At 40.7% G+C, this 16,495-nt stretch overlaps 1 protein-coding gene across 1 annotated transcript; it reads right to left on the bottom strand.

The window, feature by feature from the left end:
* Positions 1 to 6,698: 6,698 nt before the first annotated feature.
* On the bottom strand, positions 6,699 to 16,250 carry LOC132826220 (interferon-induced protein with tetratricopeptide repeats 5-like). Its single transcript, XM_060841892.1, has 2 exons — positions 16,189 to 16,250; positions 6,699 to 10,286 (listed from the first exon to the last, which is right to left on the bottom strand). Exons 1-2 carry the CDS (start codon positions 16,191 to 16,193, stop codon positions 8,801 to 8,803), a joined length of 1,491 nt encoding a protein of 496 aa, XP_060697875.1. The 5' UTR covers positions 16,194 to 16,250; the 3' UTR covers positions 6,699 to 8,800.
* Positions 16,251 to 16,495: the final 245 nt, after the last annotated feature.

Genomic DNA, 16,495 nt, shown 5'->3' with positions numbered 1-16,495 from the left:
GGAATACCAGGAGCTAACCTTTCAGTGCTGCACATTAATGAACCTATGTTCTGTCATTGATTGTCCCTCTTCAATGTGCTGTCGGGTTACTGCATGATGTGGCATATTAAGCTTATAATACCTCAGTCAATATTCTCATAATATCAGTGCTTTAACTTCTATACTCATTCACACTTGGCTCAGCTGCAAGAACATCAAAATAATGAGAAACTTAGAAACATGTCCATATCTGCAACTTTTCATTCTTAAAGCTACAGTGCTGCACAATCAAAATTAAGTTGCTGCAAACATTAATTTGGTGTGTAATTCAAAGATAAAAATTGGACAAACAATCTGAAGAAGGTTCAGGACACCAGTTCTTGTATGAATAGATGTTCATTGCTGCTTTGGGGGTTCCGAGGCTGGCAAGGTGTGAAATAGCTCATTTAGAATTTAAAGTCTGGTTGAAGATTTGTAGCTCGGGTGTCCGTTGTTGTGGTTCTGTTCGCCGAGCTGGAAGTTTTTGCTGCAAACGTTTCGTTCCCTGGCTAGGGAACATCATCAGTGCTATTGGAGCCTCCTGTGAAGCGCTGCTTTGATGTTTCTTCCGGTATTTATAGTGGTTTGTTCTTGCCGCTTCCGGGTGTCAGTTTCAGCTGTAGTAGTTTGTATGTGGGGTCCAGGTTGATGTGTCTGTTGATGGATCTTCTTGCCGTTTCCGGGTGTCAGTTTCAGCTGTAGTGGTTTGTATATGGGGTCCAGACACATAGACCTGGACCCCATATACAAACCACTACAGCTGAAACTGACACTCGGAAGCGGCAAGAACAAACCACTATAAATACCGGAAGAAACATCAAAGCAGCGCTTCACAGGAGGCTCCAATAGCACTGATGATGTTCCCTAGCCAGGGAACGAAACGTTTGCAGCAAAAACTTCCAGCTCGGTGAACAGAATCATTTAGAATTGCTCTGCTTGTGACAAAGATGTGGGTGATAGAGTAGACATGTTGTTATTGTATGCACATTTTTACAATGTGACCTCCAATCCCCATTGCTGAAGATAACAGAATGATAGCTGGGTATTGAGCTGATTGATCTCCCCATGACTTCAAAAAGCCAGGAGATTCCTTCAATGGTCTAGCTATTAATATACACTTCCCTGGGAACGCACCCATTTGTGGAGGTTTCCTTTACCTTGAGCTCCTCTTGAAGCAGCTGCATTCAGAATATCAGTGGAAGCCTTTCAATATGCTCTCCAATATTTGTGCCTGTTTTGATGAGAAGATATGCATTCTCTACTACATCCTCTTTTGATTTTGAGGTTTGTAGCTGTACACATTCGGAGGTGGAAATGGCAGTGGATGCTGGATCAGTTGTTAATTTTAAATCTGAGACTGATCATGTTTTCTTCAGCAAAAGTATTCAGTAATATAGGCAAAAGGCAGGTAAATTGAATTAGGTCATAGATCAGCCATGATCTAATTGAATGATGGGATAGGCTCAAGGGGCTGAATAGCCTACTCCTGTTCCTATGTATCTATGTTCCCAACTGCATCCATAGACTGGGGATCTTGGTTAGTATGAACAGTGATGCACATGAGAGCAAATATCTGAGTAATACAAAAGCACTGAAACTATACAAAGTGCTTCTCATGGATTTCCCAGTGTGTCAAATTTGGGCAAAGCAATCTTTTTTGAGGTTAGAACCCTTTACAGCTTGCTCCTACAGCAAAAACAGGTGAACTGATGACCGACATTTTAACTGGCTTTAGAAACTCTTTCACTGGGGCCTTGCAGTATATTGTCTTGGCATTGCCTCATTCTCTCTGCTGGCCTGCAGGTCTGTTGGATAGCCATAATTGACTTGATGTGAGAAGTGGACTTGGTTTGTAGTGAATATCTTATCATCCAGGGCTTGACTGACTCTATAATAAGCAAAGAAGCGTTATTGTCCATGTTAGTGTTCTTGTGAGGGTCTTACAGCAAAGCAAAGGCTGAAACTGAAAGTGCCAACAGTCTCTGCTCCTTCTCTACTGTACTGTGATTAACCCAATGTACTCTCTCACCTCAAACTGACTATATAAACCTCCAGGCTAGATGCTCTTGTGCTAACATGGGATTTCTTGTACATGGAGTGACTTCTGGGAAATGGTAGGATTGTGGTCACCATTGGGATTTGTCAGAATTGCAGCTGAATAGAGACCCTCAAAGAACTTACACAGCTTACAAATGCAACAGGGGTTACCTACAGTATGTGCATGTGTGACAACAATGGGAGGAAGGGCACACAATTAGATAGTTTTGGCCCTATGCCCCAGGAAGGCATTACTATGCCCCATTGTGTGTTATTGAGCTCTAACATGGCTCTTCATATAGTCTCAATGAATAGAAATGAGGGGAATTGTTCAGATTCTGTCTGGTTTCTTCTGGACAATGCTTTTCTCTGGAAGAACTAATGATGTAACTTTGGAAATTTAAGAAGCACACAATGGATAGTTGGTCAATCATTGACAAGATGAATACATATCATACTAATTTGCAATGTAATTGTGATTTCTTTCATGACTTATTATACAGTTTGAAATAGCAACAGTGCAATATTGTGGGCATGTCTGCAGAAACCTTTGCCAGCATAGTTTTGTAAAGACTTAGCATGTACGCCAATCAGGTGAGAACAGTCTGTTAGTGTTTTGCCTTCCTGACATAGTGTGGTATGTTGGCTTATCGTCCTCTGGTGAATATCCTGAAACATTTTTTAACCTTATCTATCCCATGTTCTCCCGTCACAGGTATTTCACCTGATAACTACTTTCCGATAACAGTCTTAATGTTTCTGTTTTGTTAAACATCTCTGGGATGTCACTGGGGGTGAGTCCGCTTGCTCCCCTTCAGTTTTCAGACAAATGCCTAAATAAAGTAGTAAGTTAGACTTTGTGTACAGCCAACTTTCCTTTGATTTGTTGCAAGGGAAAAGCTACTGACCCTATAAACAGAAACTGCAATCTCGTAGGAACTGCATCTGTGTATAATCCACTGGCCTCCTGTCTTTGTGCAATGGAATTAATTCTTTCAGTTTGAAACAGTTTAAAATGCCTTCTTCTTGGAGACAGGAGATTATGGGGTAATGATGTGTATTATATGATTACATTTGAACTGATGCTCAGTCCCATCACACATGCTGTCATTCGTATCACGGAAATGTCATGCCAACTGTGACAACTTCATGTCAAATCTACACCATTTGCAGCCCTGGGGAACAGCTCAGTGCAACGGCAAAAACTGTGAGACTAAACATTACTGAAAGAACATTTAATGATAACTTGTATGGAACTGGAGTGCACACTGCAAATGATTATAAAATCTATCAAATGGTTGAAAGCACAAAGTTTAAACATTTCCATTAACTTCATGTCTCAAGGAAATATCTCAAAAGTACCAAGCTTTTTTTATGCAGAAGATACTTGCTTTGACACTTTATGTTTAGTTTTTTTTGCGTGTGACTATCTGTTATACAGCAAACTATGGGTCCAGGATTGTGCTGATTAATCAATATTCCGGTTGATAGAGAGGTCCACATAATCAATGTAAAAACACAAACTAAGTAATAGAAGCATAATGCTGGTGATATGTACCTCACTGTTGTACTTTTGTTTGTAATATGAATCACTTAAATAATAAAGCAACTTTTGATTTAAATAAGGCTTACCGGGAGAGAGCATCTCACTTGCATCCCCAACTGAGATTGCCGAGAATTCAATAAACTTCCTGTATTTCATCTATAAAAGTTTGCCAGCTTATTGAGAGCGCTGGCTCATCAAGGTACCAAATAAAACAAAGTTTTCTGTATTATGAAGGAATTTTTTTTATTAATGTTTGATTTGATATCCACAAACTTGTGTTTTCATTGCTGAGACTTGTGTTCTTTACAATTTAATTTCAAATACATTTCTATATCACCCACGTCAAAAGAGAATGGTCTCTATTTCCCATCACTGTGTATTGTCCAGGAATTGGAGGCAATCTGGGCCCTGCAGTGTAGTGTGACAAGAAAATGGCCTGAGTTTTATTAGACCCCAAGATAAAGTCCTGCTGGACAATAGGTTACTCCTACCATTGGGGTTGTTTAACCTGAGGGCTACTACACCTGGGGAGAGGTTGAGAATCTTTCATGGTAACCTCAGCCGGTGTGGGAATTGAACCCATGCTGTTGGTACACTCAGTATCACAAATCATCCATCCAGCCAACTGAGCGCAGCTTAAAAAGAGACAGCTGCTGATTCGTTCTTGTGCGTATTCCCAACATCAAGAACTGAAGCAGGATTTTGGAGATTGCCGTTCTATGAGAATATACCAGTTCACGCTTTCCAGTGCTTTTCTGGAATAGCTGAGACTGTTCCACCGAGTCTTTGGAAGTTCATCGTAACGGATGATAAACTATAACATTCTTGATGAACGGCTCCTGCCCAAAACATTGATTTTCCTGCTCCCCGGATGCAGCCTGACCTGCTGTGCTTATCTAGTACCACTCTAATCTTGACTCTAATCTCCAACATCTGCAGTCCTCACTTTCGCCTGGTAAACCATAACATCTGAGTGAATGAAGCAAACCTGGTCAAATTCTCAGCATTCAGATTATTAAAAGTCCCTGGTCGCCTTTTGCTACTATTTTGGTTGCCAGGCTAAATAAAGAAGAAAAACAGTAGGGCAAACTCCAAGATCGTGTATTACTTCAACCACCACAAACTTTTCAGTTTTTACTTTTGAAAAATGAGCATTTAGTATTTGTTTCACATTGGATTGAAAACGCAGTGCATGTACTTCTCCATTAGAGGTCTCACTGGGCATGTAAATTATTTGGAGTTGAACTTGGAAGGAACTTATTGCAAAACAAATTGACTCAGAGATTCAAGAAGTATTCTAAAGCAATCAGCAAGTCTTTAAAATTCCGAACTCAGGTTCTGGAAATCTGAAATAAGAATGCAAAAAGGGAAGTGGAAAGACTGAGTCGGCCAGGCAGTAGCTCTGGAGAGAAACAGAGTTCAGGTCAGTGATTGGGGTTTGGAGTAGAAGTGTATCAAACACTGTACATGACAGGGCAGTAGGTTCATATCAGACACTCTATACTCCTGGATTCAGAGTTTGTAATGGCCTGAGCAGCATTCCGGTTCAGATCTCCCTTTCAATCAGAGCAGTTGTTTCACAGAGGGATGTTGAAGGAGCACGTATACTGACAGACATGTAACCAACACCACACTGGTCAACAATGGGAAAGGAACTGTGGCGGCAGTACACAGGCACTTAGTTTGTATGACTGCCCCCAAGCTGTAGAAGGTATCAGATACAAAAAGATAATCTGCGGATTATTCAAGTACAGTTATCGCTGCAGGTGAACCAAAACTGCCCCAGCTATCAACTAGAAGGTTGACAAAGATGTTTAAAATTATGACAGAATATCCTTTCATTGATCTATTATTTCATTAAATTTTATGCCTTTGTTACTAAGATAATGGGCACGTTTAGGTAGTCTTTGTCTCCCCTAATATGAGCTAAGATGCCATGTAAAATCTTAACAATTAACTCTCTGGGTTTATTATCCACCATGCCTAATTAATGTATGTACCAGTATCATTACTTCCTGTACAAGTCTTATTAAGGCAAGCATAGTATTATATCTCACAGTTAGTATGTCAGCATATCTTAAAAAGATTTGCTCAGGATATCATCAATGCATGTAACCTAAGGGTATAGATGCACAGCTTCTTAACTCTGGTCACTTGAAGCATGACACGCTGATGGAATTGTGCTGCTCACTATGTTATCAAATAGTTTAATGTTAGCCCTAAAGTACCTGTGATTGTATATTTGTTTGGATTAGGAAAGCTGTAAGACACATCTCTTGGATCTTTCCATGTTACTCAATTCCTAGTTTCTGATGTTATAAGGGATAATATAAGCGTTTTCAATTGGCAAAGATACCTCCTGGAGGCAAAATGCACATTAACATGCACCTATTAATGTGGTTTGATTAAGAGAACTGCCTTCTGGTGTGGACTTCCGTAGAGATTGCTGATGCTTGGCTCAATTTAATCAGAAATAGCAAAAGAATACAGCTCATTCCGATTAACTGACAAATCAACACTCTTTTTCTCTTGTAGTATGAATTATTGTGATTGTTTCAAACTTGACTTTTGTGTTTGTCCTGATGAGTGTAAGATAAAAAATTGTCAGCAACATGTCTCACTTTATCGCAATATCGAAAATTTTTCTCATTCATTCACAGTACATGCATTGCAGTCTAGACCTTTATTGTTAATCCCTAACTACTGTGGGAAATATGGTGGTGAGCTGTTTTCTTGAATGCCTGCAGTGCTTTGGATATAGAAATAAACACAGTGCTGTTATAAAGGGAGTTCCAGGATTTTAACCTAGTGACAGAGAAGAACCATTGATATCGTTCGAAACCAGGATGGTGTGTGACTCAGAGGGGAACATGCAATTGCTGATGCTCTCACACATTTTGTCCCTTTGTCCTTCTAGGCTGTAGACTTTGCAGGTTTTGAAGGTGCTATAGAAGAAACCCCAGTGAATTCCAACAGTGCACCTTGTAGATGGTATACATTGCTACACTAAGCACTGGTAGTGATGGAACTGAATGTTGAAAGTGGTTTTTGGGGTGCCATACATGCTTTCTCTTGGATGGTGTCAAGCTTCTTTAGTGTTGTTGGAGCTGCACTCATCCATACTCTTCAGTCTATTTTGTAGTTTGGGGAGACTGGAGGTGATCAGATGGACTCAGGTTGACAGAAAACACCGGTTAGGCTTCTGTACTTAACAAGAATCACTATTTATTACAAATAAAAACAATTCCAACTACAGGCAAATGCAAATATGAATTTTCAATGTAGAGCTGTATTAGCTGAAGCCCTAACCTCATCACATACACATGCAGATAGACACAGACAAACAAATAAGCAAACATGAATGTTATGAGTGAAGGATAAAATATTCAGAAAGATGGTTCAATAGCACCAGTCCACAGATTCACTGAAGTGTCTCTTTCATTTCTTCCAAAACATTCTGAACTCCAATCTTCATATCCAAGTGCTTTCAATTCTATGCTGGAGGGGAGAAGGGGCGGCTGACAAATTCATTGTTCACTTTCTCAGTGCCCAGTTAGAAACAACAATTGCTGGGAGAGAATAGCTATTGTTAAGGTTTTAATTCTTCACTGCAATGGAGGAAAGGAGAGATGCTGTCTTTTGCAGTCTGCAGTTCTTCTGCCCCTGGATTGTTCACACACAAGCTGACCACTTGCCCTGGAGCAAATCAGAGAGTTGTTGTCATGGCAATGACTTCCACAACTGGTCCTTATCAAAAAAACCAATCAGTAGTCTCTTTCAGAGCAAAGTTTGGTGCTGCTGAGACTCAAATATCTTCCCCCACTACTTGAAGAAAACAACCGCGGAAACACAACTCACACTGGGCTCCAGTAACTTGTTTTAATAGGGCAGCTACTCTTTTCACAATCTTAGTTTAAAGTCAGTTATTTTTCTGTGTTTCAGTGCAGATACCAAAATAAAGGAAGATAAAAAGATGTGATCTTTACTTTGGTCCAGGTCAGATTCTGGTCAACATTATGGATGCTGACAGTCGGGGATTCGGTGATGGTAATACCATTGACTGTTAAGAGATGATCGTTCGATTCTCTCTTCTTGGTGCTTGGACCTTGGGTGGCACTAATGTTACTTGCCACTTATCATGGATATTGCCCAGGTGTTGCTGTGTATGGACCTGGACTGTTTTCGGATTTCAGGAATTGGGAATGGTGTTGCAAATTGTGCAGCCATCAAGAACATCCCTACTTCTGACATTGTGATGGAGGAAAGGTCACCGATGAAGCAGCTGTAGAAGTTTGGGCCTCAGACGTTTCCCTGAGGATCTCCTGCATCGATGCCCACATTTGGAATTCAGCTCTTTTGTCCATGTGTGGACCAAGGCTGTAATGACATCAGGAGCTGAGTGACCCTGGCAGAATGCAGAATGAGCATCAGTGAGCAGGTTATTGTGAAACTTGTAATGCTTGACAGCAAAGTTGGTGATACCTTATTGATAATGAAGAGTAGACAGATGGGGTGGTGGTTGGACTTGTACATTTTTTTTTGTTTGCAGGGTAGATCTGGATAATGTTTTACATTGTTGGGTAGATGCCAGGGGTGTAACTGCATTGTTATGGCTTGGCTAATACATCTTCTCACCCTCTTGTTCATAGTTTCAAGCTGTTCAGCTACCTGAGAACCAATCACATTGCTGTTGGCAGGCAGAATGCCTTTATCACTAGTCCACAAACCAATCAGCTACTTAAGGCCAGCCTAAGCTCCATTTGTGTACACACCTCCTTTGTTTCCAGCTCATCTGCAAACTGCACTTCAACTGTTGCAGCTGCATAATCCATATTTACAATGAGTTACAGGTTACTTGCCTTCAAAGCATGCAGCAATCCTCCAGCAATCCTTAGTTTTGAAGCAGTTCTATTTTTCATTTTAGTCCACAATTAAAAACAGGATCTTTATCAGTCAGTTTACACTAATTTCCCCATGTCCGATGTGGAAATTAGTGCCTATTCACGCTCAGCAGAATCTCTAATTTTATGGAAATTATTGCGATTTGGTTAGTTCTGCAGTGTGGTCCGGGGCTTTATGGAAAATGAAACACGGATATAAAATGCTTACTTTGAAGAAGCTTCCTCTGGTATATAAAAGAAATGAACCCCGATTGAATGTGTTTATAGAATGGGGAATTGATGCATTTCACAAAATTGTTTAGTTTTTGTTGGGAAGGTTGCTTCTGACCTCGATGGAAAGGCGTAATTCACAAAGAGCACTGAGATATTCGTCATTATCAGGATCAAACTCTAAAGCCTTTTCAAAGCATTTAATCGCTTTATTCTTCTCCCCATCCAGCTGGTGGAGGAATCCCTGAACTCCAAGGGCCTCACTGTCTCCAGGATTCCTGCGAAGTTGTCTTGCTGAAATTATCATCTCCAGGTTTTCACGGCACCTTTTCCGTTCCACTGAGGCATAATCGACTTTCATTCCCACCAGAAAATGTCGGATGGCGTTTGATTCTGATTTCTTGTACTTTAGCTCAAATAACCCGACTGCTAAACATATCGCTTGCTTATTCTCTGGACGAATACCTTCCAGTGTCAGGAGGTGGCTGTAGATTTCCTGTGCTTTGTCATATTCTTCATTTAATAAGCAAATTTGAGCAAAATCAAGGTGGCCTTTAATAGATGTCAGCATTCGTTTCTCAAAAGACTTTTCAAAATGGTACTTGCATTTATTAATCAGCTCAGCTTTCTGCTGAAATGCTGGATTGCGAGGATCTTTACTGCCCGGATAGTCGATCACTTGGTACAATTTGATTCTGTAGCATTGGCCTATTGTATGATGTATGAAGGTGGAGTGTGGGCTAATTTCTAATCCTCTCTTCAACAGCTCCACAGCCTTTTCCACATTGTTGCAATTTCTGTAAAATTGTGCTGCGTATCGAAGCACATACAGAAGATCAGGGGACTTCTTCAATGCTCGTTCAACTAAAGCGAGTGCTTCATCGTTTCTCCGGCCTCGTTGTAGTTTGAGAGCCAACAGCACCATGGATACAGAATCATCAGGATCCAGCTCCAGCACACGTCTAAACCACGTCACTGATTCCAGGGGCCTCCAACTCTCTGGGGTCCCAGAAAATACTTCCAGACGGGACAGTACAGTGGCATAGCCAACATTCCACTCAATGTTGTCACGATCTTCCTCCAGGGCCTTTGTAAAACATTCCTTTGCCTCTTCATAATATTGAGCGGCTGTAGTCAACAGTGACCAGCCCTTCTCCCCGTAAACCTCAGGTATCATTGCTGTAAACCGAGAGGCTTCAGGAAATAGTTTACAGACTGTCTCCAGCTTGTCGAGGTAGGACTGAGCCTCCTCCAGTCGGTCCATGTGATAATAAACCCAGGCATAGTTTCCATAGGTGACCAAGATTCTCTTTTCAAATTCATCTTCATGTCTCTCCCTCAGAATCCTTTCAGCTTCCTTTAAATTCTGAATTGCCTCTTCACAGTTTCCTTGCAGACAGTTTATAAAAGCGAGGTGGTTGTAAGACCTGGCTTGATATTTCACACCAGCCTGTATTGAATCTTCTAATCTGTGTTTCATATCATCCAAGTCAATGCTTTCTTTCTGTGGAGTCCATGTGAAGTGACATTGAAGCCAATCGAGCTTCACTTTCAACAAATCTTCCTGTGTGTCACTGCAAGAAAATAAAAATTCTCTTCAAAATTCATCTTGTATCAACTGAAGTACTGTCTCGACCCCATCCAGTCTATTTACAAAATGAATTGTCATATCTATAAAAACATGATGTGGAGGTGCCGGTTTTGGGCTGGAGTAGACAAATTCAGAAATCGCACAACACCAGGGTATAGTCCAACACATTCATTTCAAATCATAAGCTTTTGAAGTGCTGCTTCCCCCTAGGGTCTATCAAGAAGGAGCAGCACTCCAAATTCTTGTGATTTTAAATAAACCTTTGGCCTGTAACATGGTGCCATGTGATAGCCGACATTATGTAAAAAACATGGCTCAGTTCATACTTGTGTCTTTAATTCTGGTTGATGTGTTTGTGAGTAGATCAGGCTTTCCCTCAAAGACAAAGTTAATTCACTGACAACTCAATAAAAGTATGATGATGTATTGAATCTAAGTACAATGTCTGGGTTGGTGTTTGTGCAATAGATTGATATTTATACTTTATATATCATATCCCTGGCCAAAATAAATCCTGACTTCTTCAATATCACTCTCCATGAATGCTTACATCATCTGCAAACATCGGTCAGATTTAAGCTAGAAAATAGGTTATATCTTTGGAAAGATATATTGAAGTTGGAGGGAGTTTCATAAGAATGATACCTGTCCTTCAGTTAAGTTATGAAGAGAAATTCTACAAATTAGCCCTGTATTAACAGGAAAAGACATGGTAGATATGATAAACTATTTCCACTGGTTTGGGGATTCTCAAAGTAGAGACCTAGTCTAAGAGTTAGGTCCAGATTGTTCCAAGATGTTAGGAAGCAGTTATACACAGAAAGGGTGGTGGATATTTTGAACTCTCTCCTGTAAAGGGCAGTGAATGCCTGATCAATTGTTAATTTTAAATCTGATATAGATAGATTTTTGTTAAGCAAATGTAATAAGGGATATGAGCCAAAGGCAGGTTAATGGAATTCGGCCATAAATTAGCCATTATCTGATTGAACGGTGGAACAGGCTTGAGTGGCTGTATGGCATGGCTGTGTTCCTATGTACTTGAATTAAGAGTGAATAGACTGTATTTAATCACCATGTGCTATAACTGACACAATCGGCATTGTTAATAATGTCTATGCCTTGGATCAATACTTCACATTAAAGCAGATTTAGAAAATAAATAGGAGTCTGTTTCACTGATATTTAAACAAAAAAAAACTTTAATGACATTAATTCAATATTAGCAAAAAATGGAGCTTGAAATTAGCCTAACCTTGCTGATGAAGAGCTTATGCCCAAAATGTCGACTCTCCTGCTCCTCGGATGCTGCCTGACCTGCTGTGCTTTTTTACTCTGACTCTCCAGCATCTGTAGTGCTCACTTTCTCCTAACTTAATTCATGTGTGATTGCATTAGAGAAAGTGCAGTGAAGATTCCCCAAGATGTTGCCTGGGCTGGAGGAATTCTGTTACAAAGAGAAACTAAATAGGCAGGCATTGTTTTCCTTAGGGCATGGAAGGCTGAGAGGGGATCTGACTGAAGTGTAAAGTGTTAGAAGGGGAACAGATAGTATTGATAAAGAGAAATCTTTCTTCTTAGTTTGGGGTCAATAACCAGGGGTCATAGTTTGAAGGTAAGGAGCCAGAGTTCTAGAAGGGACTTGAGGAAAACTTCCTTCATTGAGAGGATGGTCAAACTGGAAACTTGAGACATTTATGAAGCAGCCTGAGAGGCTACAGGCAATGTGCCAGAAAATGGAATTAAAAGAGTTAGTCGTTCAATGACCAACATAGCTGAAAATGTGTGGCAGGAAAAGCGCAGCAGGTCAGGAAGCATCCAAGGAACAGGAGATTCGACGTTTCAGGCATAAGCCCTTCTTCAGGAATCTCAGCACAGGTTTTTTAAATGCCTTTTGCTTGTTATTCATCAAATAAATCACCTTCAGAACATATAGGTCATTATCTGAATTTCTACCCATGTGAAGCATTGAATTTTGATGAGAATTTGAATTTTAAGTTGTGAGATTGCTGCAAGATCTCAAGGAAGTGTCCTGGACTTCATCGATAACTCTGCAGCGGATTCATCTATGAACTTCTTTCCATCAAAAGGTCAGAAGTGGAGACACTCCCTGATGATTACACAGTGTTCAGTTACATTCGCAATGTGTTAAACAACTAAACAGTAATTCCCAAATTCAGCAACACCTATTCATCAAATAGAGGGAAAATAATATTTTAACCAAACAATGATCATCTTCCACAAGAGAGATTTTAGCCATCAGCCCTAGACATCAACTTAACATTATCAGTAATGGATATCCCCATTATAAAATTCCTGATGGTTATCATTGATCAGAAGCTGACAGCGTAGGAGGTGGTCTTATAAAATCATGGTATAGTTAGGGTTAATGGTGGGTGTCAGTTCCCTAGTATAGGAAATTTCAAGACTAGGGGGCACATGAGAAGAGAAATATTCATAAGAAGAGGCACCACAGGCAAATGTTTTCCAGAGAGGATGCTTTGCGTATGGCATGAACTTCCTGAGGAAGTGGTGGACGCAGGCACGGTTACAATGTTTAAAAGACATTTGGGTAAGTACATGAATAGGAGGGATATGGGCCAGGAGCAGGCTGGTGAGACTAGTTTAGTTTGGGATTGTGTTCAGCATGGACTGGTTTGAAAAAAGGGTCTGTTTCTGTGCTGTATAACTCTATGACTCTATGCCCTGAGTTCATCAACTACATGAAGACTCTGATTCACATGATAAGGTCAGAGGTTAAGATTATCTTTTGATTCCCAAAGCCTGTCCACCATCTACAAGGCACAAGTTAGGAATGTGATTGGGTAATTCCTTCCAGCCTGGATGAGGGCAACTCCAACAACACTCAAAAAGCTGAACACCATCAAGATAAAGCAATACCTTTGATTGTGACCCATTTACCTTCTTAAACAATCAGTGGCTCTACCACTGACACACTGGAGTAACAACAGTCACCACAAATAGATACTCTATCACAATTTGCCAGGTTCCTTTGACAGTAGCTTCCAAACCTAGTACCCCCACCACCTTGATCGACAGTAAGTGAGGAAAGACTATGGAGGGAGAGATAGGGAAATATTTGTTGAAGATTGCAGGACCAGGAAAATCTACTCAGGATTTGATGGAGTGGGCTTGTGGGGCTGTTGAGAGAGATTCTGGGGGTGTCTGGGGAAGTCAGGAGTTGGAGGGATGTTCTGGGAGGAAGGGAAGGATTAGATTTCTACACATAGTAACAGTTACTGCATTTAAAAATAAATCACTGAAATATAATCCTGTGAGTATAACAAGATATCGCATGAGTGAAATTTCTCTTCGTGCCTTCTTCCTGTTCAATTCTTAGGGGTATGTTCCATTTGCCAGCCATCAAATTCGATTCTTGCACTCTGTCTATTGTGTAGTGCGTTAATGCTCAGTTGCCAACAGCCCTGACTGAACAAACTTTACTTGCAGCTTCCAAGCAGAGGAAATTGTTTAGCGCGTGACAAAGAGAAACATGGAGCAAATGGTTCTACAGACCTTTTCCACAATCTATATACTTCTTTCATCAGTGACATTCAATACTGGGAGATAAAATGGCATTAGGTCGTATTGGACTCCGTTCAAACAGTGCATCCTGGTTTCACACCAGCACCTCTGTCAACCGAAAGCCAACTTCTCAAAACCTTAATAGTTTTGATCTATGTAGATAGATCTAACATTTATCCACTTGCTTTAGCTATTGGCCAAATACTCTTTCCTTTCCACTTCAAAGTAATCAATTATTGCATCCTGGGCTTTTAGATTAGATTACTTCAGCCCACCAAGTCCACACCGACCCAGACCCATTCCCCTACACCGAACGTCACGGGCAATTTGGCATGGCCAGTGTTCAGCTAACCTGCTCTTGGACTGTGGGAGGAAACCGGAGCACCCGGAGAAAACCCACGAAGACACGGGGAGAATGTACAAACTCCGCACAGTCAGTCGCCCGAGGCGGGAATTGAACCCTGGTCTCTGGTGCTGTGAGATAGCAGTGCTAACCACTGTGCCGCCCACACAAATAAAAGTTTCTGCTTAACCACAGAATGAAAGGGACACTGATTGAGTCATTACACATTTTGAAACACTTCTTAAAACATTTCACTAATTCTTCAACAACTGTATCTATATTTGGATACTAAAAATAAATTCGGCTGGTTTCAAACAGACAATTTCTGTATGCTGGTGATACCCGTGTCTCAAGCCTGGTGGGAAAATGAAACAAACCCACAGGAGACAGCCTTAATCTACGCTCATGGTTATGTATGAAATACTCCTGGTAATTTCTCGTCAGCACATTCCTTCGGATCCCTACAAATTCGAGAGCATAATCTGTAATTATTTTAAGTGACAATTTCTTCCTTGCTTGGAAAGCATTACATACATTTCGGACCAGTTCTTTGGTACTACAATGGGTGGATACATTTACCTGTTTGATTGAATCGACTACATGGAAACAGATCTTTCGGCCCAGCAAGTCCACACCTAAGCGCAACCCACCCATACCCCTACATTTCCCCCTTACCTAACATTAGGGGCAATTTAACATGGCCAATTCACCTGACCCGGAGGAAACCGGAGCACCGACACGGGGAGAATGTGCAAACTCCGCACAGATAGTTAACTGAAGCGGGAACTGAACCCGTGTCTCAGGCGCCGAGAGGCAGCAGTGCTAACCACTGTGCTACTATGCCGCCCACGATTGTCAGAGTTGAAATCCCCGTTGTTCCCAAATCGGTCTTCAGCTCCATCTCCCCCCCCCAAAAAAATGTACCGTGCTAACTCATTCCATCGGAATAACAATACACTATATCTACATTTTCAGATTGCGCAGACATCCTGAAAATCACCTTTAGGAGTCCCAAATTTGTGGACTCAATGGTGTTCAGTCTCGAATTCTACAAACAAACGGAAACAAAACTTCAATTCCATTCCTGCCAGCAATTTTCCATTGTCAATTGTACTGAGTAAGATTAACATCTGCTCAGTGAGGGCTATTGTTAATAAACTAATTATTGTTGCATCTCGCCTACAAATAAAGTGATGAAGGGCTTATGCCCGAAATGTCGAATTTCCTGTTCCTTGGATGCTGCCTAACCTGCTGTGCTTTAACCAGCAACACATTTTCAACTGTGATCTCCAGCATCTGCAGACCTCATTTTTTTTACCCCTACAAATAAAGTGAAGCGGAGAGAGCAATATTAGTAAATACTTCTATATAAACTTCGAAACATGCGACCCACCCTATTTCCTCTGTACTTTACGCATATTAGCAGCTATTCTCTCACTCTTCAATCGTAACTGACATTCTTACCCCTCGCACAGTTAATGGTTTGCCGCACTTGCCTCTCGAGTCAAACTAAAGCAGCTGTTTTTCTCCCCAGTTTATGTGAGTTTTCATCTCCCCCACACTCATTCCCAATTTCAACAAGCGCCAGTCTTTCTCATGTTCACTTCAAACTGGACTGCCCCGATTCCATGTAACATTCACTCGCAACTGTCCCACTTCACGCTGCGAACTCTCCTTGATTTATAAATGAGGAAATCCTTTCTAGAAAATCACCGAGCATAAAGCAGCATTTCCTTCTCAAAACAATTTGAGTGCATTAACAGAATACAAACCTAAGTTTAATCTAGTCTATTACTGAAGTCAACTTGGAAGCTTATTTAATTCTAATTTCAAATATTCATTGATGCAACTAACGGTTTCTAACAATTACTCGTCTTCGTTAGCATCACACCTTCCCACATTAACAAACAACCCAAGCGTTATTTCAGAAAACAAACTCGTTCATCAATAGTCTACATGTCCATATTGACACTGACGAGATTCCAATGATATTTACCTCATAATACTAATCAGATGGAAATCCTTTTGAATTCCTTTCTCAGCTTCACGTTGGCTTCTAACTTGGGATAATGAATGTGAATGTCTAGCTATATTGTTTTATAACCTAACATAGTAATCCCGTGATAACTGCTTGAAGTCATTTCCCCCACGTGCTTAGAAACTAAAGCGAGGAACCGAAACTCATGAGCAACTTTTCAATGCAGGAGTGGTGCCAGTGAAGTGCCCATTATGAATTGACACACAGTACCCCATTGAGCCTAATTTCATAGCCTTAGCTATAAGAGCCAAAGATTTCTTTTTTG

The sequence above is a fragment of the Hemiscyllium ocellatum genome, chromosome 22, assembly GCF_020745735.1.
Source record: "Hemiscyllium ocellatum isolate sHemOce1 chromosome 22, sHemOce1.pat.X.cur, whole genome shotgun sequence".
Taxonomy (NCBI): Eukaryota; Metazoa; Chordata; class Chondrichthyes; order Orectolobiformes; family Hemiscylliidae; genus Hemiscyllium; species Hemiscyllium ocellatum.
The sequence above is the reverse complement of the archived record's forward strand: the minus strand, read 5'-3'. Positions and strand labels throughout refer to the sequence as shown.